General features: G+C 43.5%; 1 protein-coding gene across 1 annotated transcript in view; it reads right to left on the bottom strand.

Annotated features, from left to right (window-relative positions):
- The window catches only part of TINAG (tubulointerstitial nephritis antigen), a 106629-nt gene that overhangs the window by 11233 nt on the left and 81894 nt on the right, over positions 1 to 13502 (bottom strand). Inside the window, exon 9 of the mRNA XM_040349841.1 lies at positions 8084 to 8204. Within this exon, the coding sequence (XP_040205775.1) occupies positions 8084 to 8204 (121 nt within the window). The remainder of the gene's footprint in view (positions 1 to 8083; positions 8205 to 13502) is intronic.

Genomic DNA, 13502 nt, shown 5'->3' with positions numbered 1-13502 from the left:
TGCCCAAGAGGCACTTATAGCTCTAGTGGAATGAGCCTTAACTGACAAGGGTGGAGTCTTCCCCTTCAGCCTGTATAATTATTTGCCTGATCCACTTAGAAATAGTGGCTTTAGATGCTGCCTGGCCCTTCTTGGGCCCTTCTGGCAGAATGAATAAGACGTCCGTCTTACGAATCTGGGCTGTGGCTTCCAAGTAAATCTTTACAGCTCTAACTACATCCAAGGAATGTAGTAACCTCTCTTCCTTAGAAGAAGGTTTTGGAAAAAATGATGGAAGAATCACATCTTGATTAAGGTGAAAATTCGACACCACCTTAGGCAGGAAGGACGGAAGCGGCCGCAAAACGACCCTGTCCTTATGCAGTAATAAATAAGGTGCCTTACATGACAAGGCAGCCAACTCCGACACTCTTCTGGCGGATGCCATGGCCACCAGAAACACTAGTTTCCTAGTCAAAAGGACCAAAGGGATCGCGGACAAGGGCTCAAAGGGCTGCCTTTGCAAGGCCGATAGAACCAAATTTAGATCCCAAGGATACAGGGGAGCTTTAATCGGGGGATTCACCCGAATAACACCTTGTAAAAAGGATTTCATTAAAGAATGGGCAGCCAAAGGTCTTTGGAAGAAGACCGACAAGGCAGACACCTGCCCCTTGATTGTGCTGACCGCCAAACCTTTTTCCACTCCCAACTGTAAAAACTCCAGGATTCTCCCAACGGTATATTTGCGGGGATCCCATTTCCTGGTTTCACACCAGGTAATATAGGCCTTCCACACCCTATAGTATATTAACCTGGAAACTGGTTTTCTTACGCTTATAAGGGTGGAAACGACCTGCCCTGAAAGGCCTCTGTTTCTGAGAATCAGGGACTCAGCCGCCAGGCCGTTAAATTTAGGGCCTGTAAGGCAGGATGGTAGAATGGCCCTTGTGAGAGGAGGTCCGGACGTAGAGGGAGGACCCAAGGCTCCTCTACCGTCATCCTTTTTATCAAGGAGTACCAAGGTCTTCGGGGCCACGCTGGGGCCACTAGAATCGCTGGCTTGCGTTCCCTTTGAATTCTGTGAAGAAGACGGGGTAGCATCCGTATTGGAGGGAAGGCATAGATTAGCGCAAACTGATGCCAAGGGCACACCAATGCATCCGTCCCGCAGGCCAATGGATCCCTCGTTCGAGAGACAAACTTTGCTACTTTGGCATTGAATCTGGATGCCATAACGTCCACCTCCGGAGTACCCCACTTCCGGCAGATGTCCTGGAACACTTCGGGGTGGAGGGACCACTCCCCTGGGGACATCTGTTGGCGGCTGAGGAAGTCCGCTTGCCAATTGTCCACCCCGGGGATAAAGATAGCTGAGATGCAGGGGACATGGGCTTCTGCCCATGAAAAGATCCGATCTACCTCCCTCTGGGCTGCCTGACTCCTGGTGCCGCCCTGGTGGTTTATATAAGCCACGGCAGTGGCATTGTCGGATTGTACCCTTACTGGGGAGCCCTGCAGAATCTCCGTCCAGCCCAAAAGAGCCAACCGAGCTGCTCGGATCTCTAAGACATTTATGGGTAGGGCTGATTCTGCCCTTGACCATTTCCCCTGTAGGGTTAAATCGTCTAGGACTGCACCCCAGCCCGATAGGCTGGCATCCGTGGTTACTATCCTCCATGAGGGGGGACTGAACGATCTTCCTTTCAGAAGATTTTTTGTGACTAGCCACCAACACAGACTCTGCCTTACCGCATAGGGAAGAGAGAAGGGAAGATCCGAGGCCTGGAGTCTTTTGTCCCAGGCCGTGAGAATTGCTCTCTGTAGCCTCCGAGAATGGATCTGGGCATAGGGCACTGCCTCGAAGGTGGCCACTAGCTTTCCCAACAGGCGCATGCAGAGGCGTATAGATGGCCTTGTGCTGCTTAGGACTATCTGGATTAACTCCCTTATCGAGTCCACTCTGGACTGGGGCAGGAAGATCCGTTGTCGTCTTGTATCTAAAATCAGACCTAGATACTCCAACCTTCTTGTGGGCTGTAAGGCCGATTTGTCCCGGTTTAGAACCCAACCCAGGGACTCTAGGCAGTTTACTACTAGCAACACTGCCCGATTTAAGCCGGCCGCTGAGTGGTCGACTACCAGAAGATCGTCTAAGTAGGCCATGACCAGAATGCCCTGTTCCCGTAGGATGGCTAACATGGGGGCCAGGATTTTCGTAAAAACCCGAGGGGCCGTGGCTAGTCCGAACGGAAGAGCCACGAACTGATAATGCCGATAGTTTAGGGCAAAACGCAGAAACCTGTAATGGCCTGGGAAAATCGGAACGTGCAGGTACGCGTCCTTTATATCGATGGAGGCCAAGAACTCCCTTCCTTGAAGGGCGGCCACCACCGAGCGAATGGACTCCATTCGAAAGGACCGGACTCTTAAAAAGCGGTTTAATGACTTTAGGTCCAGTATAGGCCTGACGTCGCCGTTTGGCTTCGGGACAATGAAGAGGTTTGAGTAAAACCCTTGTCCTTGCTCCCCTGCTGGTACTTCCATAATCACTCCTTGAGATAGGAGTCGCTCTAGGGCGGACAGAAGTGATGCCTGCTTTTGAGGGTCGCCTGGAAGTCTTGACGCTTGAAAGTGAGGAGGGGGGAACTCCCGAAACTCCAGCTTGTACCCCTGAGTCACTGAGGACAGAACCCATTGGTCGGTAACTTTGGCCCCCCACAACTCCAAGAAGAACCGGAGTCTTCCCCCCACCCGAGAGAGTGGGGGTGCCCCTTTACAAGGCTGCCTTAGGGGCAGCCTTAACCGGCTTACGGTTCCACGGTCTCTTGTTCCCTGCAGCTTGCCCTTGTGGCCTGTTTGCAGCTGCGCGTCCAGGAGGTCGTCGATACTGCCTAGAGAATGAGGGCCCTGGGACTGGAGAGGTTGGACGCTTAAAAGAGGGACCCCGGAAAAGAGGGTGCTCTTACCACTAGAGATCTTTTGAATGTATTTGTCAAGATCTTCTCCAAACAATCTCTCTCCCTGAAAGGAGAATCCTGTAAGGAGCTTCTTGCAGGGGGTTTCTGCCGACCAGTTTTTTAACCAAAGTAATCTTCTCATGTGAACCAGAAACAGGGATAGGCGGGACGCCTGTTGGATTGAATCCTTGATAGCGTCTACCGCGAAACATAAAGCTCTGGGTAGGTCAGCCAAGTCCTGAGCCTGTTGAGCCGGGAGGTCCTTTAGGGCCTGCTTTGCCTGGTCCTTTAAAGCCTGGCAGACGCCAATGGCAGCTACGGCTGGCTGGACCACTGCCCCCGCTGTGGCAAAGGATGCCTTCAGTAAGGTCTCAAGTCTTTTATCCACAGGATCTTTGAACATGTGAATATTGTCCACTGGACACGTTAAAGCTTTATTGACACATGATATGGCTGCGTCAACAGTGGGGACAGCCCATTTTTTCGAAAACTCCTCCTCTAAGGGGTACATAACTGCGAACCTTTTAGGAGGCAAAAAAATCCTGTCTGGCTTAACCCAGTCCTGAAATATCAGGTCCTTTAACAAAGGATGAACCGGGAACACCAGGTTGGCTTGGGGCGCCTTTAGGGAGCCCAATGAGGACACAGCGGAAGCCAGAGGCTGAGGCAAAGGCATCTTAAAAGCTGACCGCACCATATCCGTTAAGGACTGAACCCACAGTTTTTCTGCGTGAGAAGCTGAAAAAGGTTCTTCTATAGTAGAATCCTCAGAACCTAAATGGTCCAGGTGATCCTCGGCCTGGTCTCCTGTATCTTCCACTTCCTCAGTGGAAAGGACATCTTCCTCAGGAGATTCAAACCTGGGAGACGGGGACCTAGCCCGCTTCTTCCCGGATAAAGAGGCCGTAATAAAAGCGGCCATCCTTTTTTCAAATCCACCCAAGGTGGAGGCTAACATCTCTTCCGTGACATAGGAAGGAGTTGGTTGAATAGGGCCAGCCGTAGCACCTAGCAACCCCGATGGCTCACCCAGGGCAGCAACCTCCGGATCCTCCGGGGAGGTAGGGGCAGCTGGATTTTGGGGAATATCCTCCGAGCCCGATGGGGAACCCTTTGGCTTTTTAACACCTTTAGCATTTTTAGCGTTCCCTGCACCCTTAGGAGCCATAATAAACAAATCTGAGATACTCCGCTAATATACAACCAACTGTAATAGCTGGAGAAAAACACACATTTAAATAAATGAGGAAAAAATTAGGCTAGGGTAATGTTAGACAGAAACTAAACTTCCCAAAACCTAACAAGAGATAACAATATTGTGCCCCAAGGGCTTAATCACATCCTAATATTGCTTCCCTTAATGCTGGGCTAGGAGAGCACCTAATAATAAAAGTACTCTGACTGCTACTTAGTACACCGGCTTTCTAGAGAAAATATGAGCTTAAACAGCTCTTTAGTAAGGTGTGTACAAAAAAACGGCCACTAGGTGTCACTGTGTCAGCATAACATAGGCAAACCTATCCTGCTCAGCTCAGCATCGCTGCTCCGTGTCCCTTCACAGCCTTCAGCAGACTGACAGGCTAAATAGAGTTTTCCCCTCTGATGTACAGAGGGGAGGGGACTCCCCGGGCGTCCCCCGCCCCCTCCACGCAGCGTCGGCGCGCCCCGCCGTCTATAACAGTGCGCGTGCACGCGCGCGTGCGCGCTCCCGACGCCGCTCTGAAGGAAGCAGGAAGCCATGTGGGGAGAGGAGCCCAGGAGCTGCTGGAAGACCACACAGACAACCAGGAAGTAAGTCTTTTAAACCTGACATGCCCCTTTACATCTCATGGAGCAAAACACCTTGTAGCAGCAGCAGCAGTCTACTAGCCCAGCCAGAGGAACAGTATACCTGGGTGTCTGAGCCATCCAGTCATGCAGACTTTGTGGTTTCTCTTTTAGCCCATGCACAGAGGCATAAAAAAGGCTTTACCCCAGAGTCCCCTGTGGGGGGCCTACTGACAAACCAAGTTCCGTAGGCCCCCCGCTTACCTTTCCACGCCACAGGGTATTGCTCATGCAAGAGGCCCAATCTTCCCCCTTCACCGTGGGTATGGTCATAGACCTTCAGGGACCGGGGTCCAAGTCAGGAACACCACACACCTGGACCTATACAGCACTACTGGCAGCAGGTATCCATAGGTTAAAAACCCAGTCCTGGAACCCAGAGTCCAGCCCTCCAAGGAGAGGCATTATAGGCAAAACCCCATCCACGAATTGGGGCCCGGGTACCGTCCACTTTGGCTATGAAGCACCTTGGACGGATCCGGTCGGCTGGCCCTGGTCCCAAGGACAAACTGCAGGCACAACCTTCAACGTGCACCAACACCTAAGACATTGGCGAAAAAACTGAGGTACTCCCAATATGGGTGGGGGTTATATAGGGAGGGAACTTCCTGTCGGAGAGTGCCAGTGTCCATCACCTGAAGGTACACTATATAACCCATATGTAATGGCTATGCTGCTCTGTGTCCCGTGATGTACGATAAAGAAAAAATTATATGCATAAAGGACCTTAAACTGACTGTAAAGCTTCATTTGTTTTTTTTTTCAAACATTTTATACTTACCTGCTCTGTGCAATGGTATTGTACAGAGCAGCCCCACACCTCATTTTCTAGCTTCCCCATCAGTGCTCTCCACTCCTCCTCTTCCCTGTGGGCCACCCATAGGAAGCTGTCTTTTATGGGGATGTATTTGCCGGCTTTCTCCAGAGCCAGGCTATGTGTGTCTATTGACTCACACAGCAAGCTCAGCCCCCACTCTCTGTCCACATAAGTTGATTGAATAGCTCCCATTGCTGCCTCTGTGAGCAGAGAGGGAGGAGGGAGCCGCTACAGACAGGCCCAGTATTAGATCGAGAAAATACTCAGGTAAGAATACAGAGGGGCGAAATGGCGATAGAAATACAGAGACATTTTTTATTCTAATGCAGAGTAGGCATTAGGGTAAAACATGTATGGCTTTTAGAACCATGTTAAAGGGTATCAATACTTGTTGAAAAAATGTATTTAACCACTTCCTTACCGGGCCTCACAAAAATCACAATTTTTTTGCTAGAAAATTAATCAGAACCCCCAAACATTATATATTTTTTTATAGCAGACACCCTAGGGAATAAAATGGCGGTCATTGCAACTTTTTTTCTCGCACGGTATTTGCGCAATAATTTTTCAAACGCCTTTTTTTAGGGAAAAAAACAGTTTCATGAATTAAAAAATAACAAAACAGTAAAGTTAGCCCAATTTTTTTGTATAATGTGAAAGACGATGTTACGCCGAGTAAATAGATACCTAACATGTCACGCTTTAGAATTGCGCACACTCATGGAATGGCGCCAAACTTCGGTACTTAAAAATCTCCATAGGCGACGCTTTAAAATTTTTTACAGGTTACTATTTTTGAGTTACAGAGTAGCTCTAGTGATATAATTGTTGCACACGCTCTAACGCACGCGATGATACCTCACATGTGGGGTTTGAACGGTGTTTACATATGTGGGCGGGACTTGCATGCGCGTTCGCTTCTGCACGCGAGCGACCGGGACAGGGGCGTTTTAAATTTTTTTTTTTATTATTTTATTTTATTTTTTTACTTCATTTTTTTATTTTTACACTTTTTTTGACATTTTTTTTTTTTGATCACTTTTTTTCCTATTACAAGGAATGTACACATCCCTTGTAATAGGAATCACTGTGACAGGTCCTCTTTATGGAGAGATGTGGGGTCAATAAGACCCCACATCTCTCCTACAGGCTTACAAGCATGAAATCGGTGAAAAACATTTCACCGATTACATGCCGACAGCCGCGATTGCGGCTTTGTTTACTTCCGGGTACCGGGCGTGACGTCATAACGTCGCGCCCGGCCCTCCGACGGTCATAGAGATGACTGTGACCGTCTGGTCACCAGTCATCTCTATGGTTCAGCAACGCGCGCCGGCCGATTCGCTCTCCGGGCCCCCGATGGCACGGGAGAGCCCGGAGAAGCACCGGATGGCGGCGGGAGGGGGGGGGGGCGTCCCCTCCCGCTGCCTAGAAGAACGATTGAGCGACGGAACCGCCGCTTTGATCGTTCTTCTGGTGCACAGAATCGCCGGCTGAAGACAGAGATATCTGAATGATGCCTGCAGCTGCAGGCATCATTCAGATATCACCACTCAAAGTCCAGGACGTCCCAGGACGTCCTACGGATCTGAAGTGGTTAACATATATAATTGCTACACAGCCATTTTTGATGAAATATTTGCTATATATGTAACTTACCAGTGAATGATTGTCTTTCTCAGCAAAAGTGAAGTAGATAATTTGTAAATATGCTGTTTTGAGAAGATATTAAATAACTGGGCTGATTTACTAAATGATTTTTGAATCTTTACTGAAAAAAGTGTAAATATTCACTTCAATTATCCAATCATGTGAAAAGCATGTATCTGTTCACTTTAAATACCCTATACCCTATAGTGTGCATGTTTTTTACACTGAGGCTGATATACTAAAATATGTTGAGTGTTTTGGCTTAATAAATTTGAATATTCAATCATGTAAAAGCATAATTCCTTTAATTTATTTTACTTAAATTTCTGTTTATCTGATACACCTGTATATATAATTGGATATTCAAAGTGATTTGCAATTCCTTAGTAAAGCAGCCGGGGTTTATATGGGCAAATCGCGTAATGTACAAAGGTCAAGCAATAAAATAAAAAAAATAATTGTATAATTTACAGTGTATACTTTTACAATCACTATCAAAATGCATATATTGTTTTGAAATAATGAAGATATGATTTAAAAGTCAAAATTATACTCCACAATAATACCACAATAATATAATAAGAATATAAAAAAAAAAAGGGTTTATTCAATAAACCAGTTTAACAGCAGTAATGGTAATGGGTAAAGTATTTGAACCTATTAAAGTAAAAAAATAAATTAATGTAATTCTTACTAGTGCACTAAAATAATAGCAGTTATTTACAATTATCACTTTGCACTGCCTTACTGAATAAACCTGTTTTTTTTTTGTTTTGTTTTTAGTTTTAACAGTATGTATTTTGAAATCGCCTGCCTTTCATGTTGAAATTTTAGTGAAGCATTATCTTACCCAATAATTTTAACAGAATGAGTGCCTTTAAGATGTCTATCAGTTGTTTCTTTGTCCAGCCCACTGTATCTGTAGATCCCAGATTTGTAGAGGAAAAAATCTTCATACACTGTCATTACCGCTGAAAAATAAAAAAAATTAAGCATTCTAAGGTTTAACGTACGTTTGATTCCTAAAATTAGCCTGTCAGGATGGATATATGGGTGCTGCCAATGCTCAATTGATCTGAATGGTGCAGATATTCTAAAACAGGAATATTCAAGCATTGTAGTGGTTGCATGCTTATTCTATAGTTTTGAATACTGTATATAGAGTAAACACACCACATAGCCAAACTGCTTTAGCAATAAGTTTGTATTAGGCATATACATACAATTATACAACAGATACAGATAACCAAATATGTCATCTAACATCAAGTGCAATACAACAAAGATATTCAGTCCAAGGTTGAATCATGGCAAAAAAACATGCATGCATATTGGTGCAACTACACTTAAAACGTATAAGAGCTGATGTTCAGAAATACATAAAGGAATTCAGTACCCTTGGTAGTGTAATAAAAGTAAAGCTGAGCCAGACCCTGGTCATAAGAGAGAGGAGTAGAAAAAAACGACGTATCGGGGATGTGAAAGGGGTCTTGTTTAGCAGGAAAAAAAAACAGTGGTGATTAAATACCACCAGAAAAAAAGCACTATTTGTCTCAATTAATTTAGAAAAATTTCATATGGGTACAGTGTTGCATGCCCATGCAATTGTCATTCAAAAAGTGCAACAACATTGAAAGCTGAAAATTGGCCTGGGCAGGAAAAGTGTGAAAGAGTCCAGTTTTGAAGTAGTTCATGCATAAAACATACACATTTGATGTTCAATAAATATTTATAGGGAGCTGTAAAACAGTTATTTGATATTTATGATCTAATTTGAATTGCTCTTCAGAAACGTTTTTTTTTTTGGTAGTGACTTGCAGAGCACCAATTAGGGTAGAGAGCATACATCAGAAGATTAATAGAAACCCCTCCAAAAGGGGTTTCCCTGTAGATGTCAAAGAACTGGGAAAGATCATGTGACCACACAACATAAACTTCACAAATAAGGTACTTATAGGATTATTTTTTGGGAAAATACAGCAGCATGATATACTGTATATGATTTTTGTGAAATGATTACAGCAATTAGCACTTCTCTGTTTAGTATCACTTTAACTTTCTCTCTCTCAAAAAAAAAAAAAAAATGACCAGGCCTGTGGCTCCTTTCATAAAATACACCGATAGGTATACAACTCCTCTATGCCACCCTTCAAAAATTCACCAGGGTAAGATCCCAAATTAGACTATAGGATGTTAAGATGCTGGGCTAAAAAAGATTATCTTAGATTGCAATATTTATTAAAAGTAAACTTCTTGCTTCTAGAAGATATTCGATTTAAATAAGCCTCACACCCATCCATTATTAAAAAAACGATCGTGTCAGAACGTGGTGACGTAAAACACGACGTGCTGAAAAAAATTAGGTTCAATGCTTCCAATCATGCGTCGACTTGACTCTGAGCATGCGTGGATTTTTAACCGATGGACGTGCCTACAGACGATCGGTTTTTATCTATCGGTTAGGTATCCATCAGATAATTTTAAAGCAAGTTTCATTTTTTTTAACTGATAGATAAATAACCGATGGGGCCCACACACAATTGGTTTGGTCTGATGAAAACGGTCCATCAGATCGTTTTCATCAGACAAACTGATCGTGTGTATGCGGCATTAGACTATAGGGGATTCCAACAGGTTAAACACTTTTATAATTCTGTTTTTAAATGTATTCTTTCTGTGGAGTAATTGAATTAATTTGAGAAATTCTTCTATAATAAATGTACACAATTTAAGTGTATCCTCCGACCGTACTAGGGTAAATAGTATTAAATAATGTGAACGCAAGCTAAACTCCCATCTTACTGATGAAATATCACTAATGATGATAGCTATAGCTCATATCTTATCCATTGGTATAAAATAGAAGGATCTAACTTTGAATTAATAACATGTTTATGAAGATTACTGAAATACCTATACCAGTGTAGCACCTTGTGGAATGTATGAATGCCAGCAGCGGGTCTTAATACTAGGATATTTTCCAGAACATGCGGGTAAACAAAGTTTACTAAGTGCTTTCAATTAAAAAACTATTAGTTTATTAAAACAAATACAAACACATGAAATCCTCTTGATTCAAAATCATATAGTAATATACAGAGTGCCAATTGCAGGGTCAGCACAGCAGGATGGCAGCAGGTGACGTTACCCAGGTTAGCTCCTCCCTTGTCCGTCCACTACACTGATCTACCTATCCACTAAAATGTCCACTACACTGACCTACCTGTCCACTATACTGTCCACTACACTGACCTAACTGTCCACTGTACTGTCCACTACACTGACCTACCTTGCCACTACACTGACCTACCTGTTCACTACACTGGCCTACTTGATTCCTACTTCCTGCACTACTCAAACTTCTCCCACCACACATTTACAATGTCAATCAGTGGATTTTGCTCACCTCTCTATGGCCTCTATTGAATGAGGACTCCCCCCAGCACCAGGTACTATTCTGGAGTCCCAACTCCCGCTACGCAGCAGCTCCTCAGTATCCCCCGCCAGCCGGGAGCTCCACCAACAGCTGCTGTATGTTCTGCACCGAGCACTGCCCTTCCTTCTCTGCTATTCTCACACTCACACACCTGGCCGCCACACCTGAGGGATCATGAGGGACAAGCTGGACAACAAGAGTCCCTGGCCGGGGGAGGGTGCTGCGGAACAATGCCTGGGATAGCCTCATCTGAGGTGTTGGGGGCTGGAGAGGAGCAAGTACTTGGCACAGCACACTTGACTTGGGATGGCACAACAACGGCAGTAACAGCAGCACAGGATGACCTCATTGGCATTTGATGGGTGCAGAATCGCAAATGGCGGCATCAGTTTCCAGTCCAGGGAAATCCGGGACACATGGTCACCCTATAAAAAGTGGAAGTGACCTGGAACTGACTGCAGGATTCTTCCAAACGGATTTGAGAAGGACTGTCTCACTCACTGGATTGTGTCCAGAGGGAGATGGAAGGTGTGCAGCTATCCTGGGAACTTGTGAGTAAAGACTCTGAATTGATCCCTGTGACTGTACAGTGTTTTGGATATTGCACTGGTTAGCAGCAGTTGTGCTTTGGCGCAAGGTAACCAAATGGCAAAGAGACTTTCCCTGACTTCAGCCATGAGGAAATATACTATTCATTATTCAGGTGTGCTTAAGGAGAAGATTGTCCTTTATCTTCTCTTTGCGAGTGAGTGCAGTGTAGTTATTAATCTTTGTTATTTATAATATCATATGACATGCTGGAACAAATACTATAACACACTGTTTTAAAAAAAAAACATTATTAATAAAAATAAAATCATAAATTTCAGCTGCTTGGCTGGGATAAATTGGCATATAGTTTCTTCGCACTGCTGCTGACAACACAGTTGCAGCTTCTGGTGCTAAAATTAATAACACTCCCAATAGTAAAACTGCAGGTGGAGATATGGAAATGCAATTTTTCAGTGCCACTGTTCTCCAGACATTAAAACAATAATGTATTTCTTTACCTGACAGACTATGTGAGAGATTGAGCATCCAATTGACTAAGACCAAGATTTTTGCTGGCTAAAGTTTTTTTTTTTACTTCAGGTTGCAAGTTGAAATATACATATAATTTATCATTGATTTAGAAAATGCAACACACATGGAACTGTTTAGAGAAAAAAATGAGTTTTTTGTTTGCAGCATGACATTGCATACGTGTGCAGTAAAGTAAGCTGCATCACATATTCATTTCCTTTTTTGCCAGACTTAGGCAATGTTAGGCATTCCCCACTATTAAAATGTCAAACAAGCCTAAAGTGAGAGTAATGCCGTGTACACACGACCGGAAATTACGACAAGAAAACCGTGGATTTTTTTTCTGACTGAATTTTGGCTCAAATTTGTGTTGCATACATACGGTCGCACAAAATTTCCAACAGTCAAGAATGCAGTGACATACAACACTACAACGAGCCGAGAGAAATAAAGTTAAATGATTCCGAGCATGCGTCGAATTGATTCCGAACATGCATTTTTTTTGCGTGTCGGAATTGCATACAAACAATCAGTACTTTTCCCATCGGAAAATTTGAGAACCAGCTCTCAAATTTTTGCTTTTGGAAATTCCGACAGAAAAAGTCTGATGGGGCCTACACAATTGAAACGGAATCACACTATGTAGCCCAATCTTTTTCCTTCTACTATATGTTACATTGGGAGGATTTATATGTGAAGTACTGCTGCTCCATCCATGGTCTATATTCATTGATGTCAACTCTGTGATATATCTCTGCCTGGTTCCATTGGAAGTCGTACTTGTTTAATTCTTTGAGATACACGAACAAGACCATTTGTTGGTGTATCTCGTTTGGTAAGCCTTCAATCTTCACGGTGGTGGATTACCTACAGACAACTGATTATATAGTCATTTTTAATTTCAGTGGAATTTTTGGGACGTTATGCTCACTTGTTTACCAACACACTTGGTTTATTGTCACGTTGGTGTTTACCAGAGCTTTTTTTCTCAGAAAATAGGTGCAGGAAATCAACCACGACCCCATTCAGATTTCACAAACAGTAGAAGGGTCTTAAAGGGGCATTAAATACCAGGATTGCATTACATACAGAGTGCAGAGTTCAGGGGGGGTTACACACAGAGTGCAGAGCTGTCACTTGTAAACACAAAAACCAGACTTCTGTGTTTACAAGTGATTGTGGTGAGCAGGCACCAAAGGGTCTGAGCCAAAGGTGGTGGAACTGAGTTCCCCCAAGTTCCCCCTGAAAAAAAGCCCTGGTGTTTACTAATACAATCACCTTGATGTTCAATATAGATATTTATCTATCTCTTTGTACATCTATACACTTTGTTTATCAGGATTTTTTTTTTTTTTTGTTTTATGCACTATTAATTTTGGTTGTTTTGTTAATATTCATTTATTAACTTCTGTGTGTATATTAAAATGAGCACATTAGTGCAGTTTAATGGATCAATTCATATAGATAGCACTCTCCTATTCATTTATTTATATATTTTTTGATCACATCAAAATCATAATTTTTAGCGCCGCACTTTTCCATTTCCACCTAATAAATACCAATTGATCCGTAGTCACGAATTATGCAAAATAACAAATGCCGCATCTAGACGAATGGAACATATATTAATAATAATAAATAATAATACATTTTTTTTTGTATTATTATTTATTATTATTATTAATTCGCTACATTCCATTTGTATAGATGCGGAATTCATTATTTCGGATAATTCATAACTTCGGAAAAATTTGTATTTGTTACATTCACT

Source organism: Rana temporaria, chromosome 4, assembly GCF_905171775.1.
Source record: "Rana temporaria chromosome 4, aRanTem1.1, whole genome shotgun sequence".
NCBI lineage: Eukaryota > Metazoa > Chordata > Amphibia > Anura > Ranidae > Rana > Rana temporaria.
Note: the sequence above shows the minus strand (reverse complement) of the source record. Positions and strands in the feature narration are given on the sequence as shown.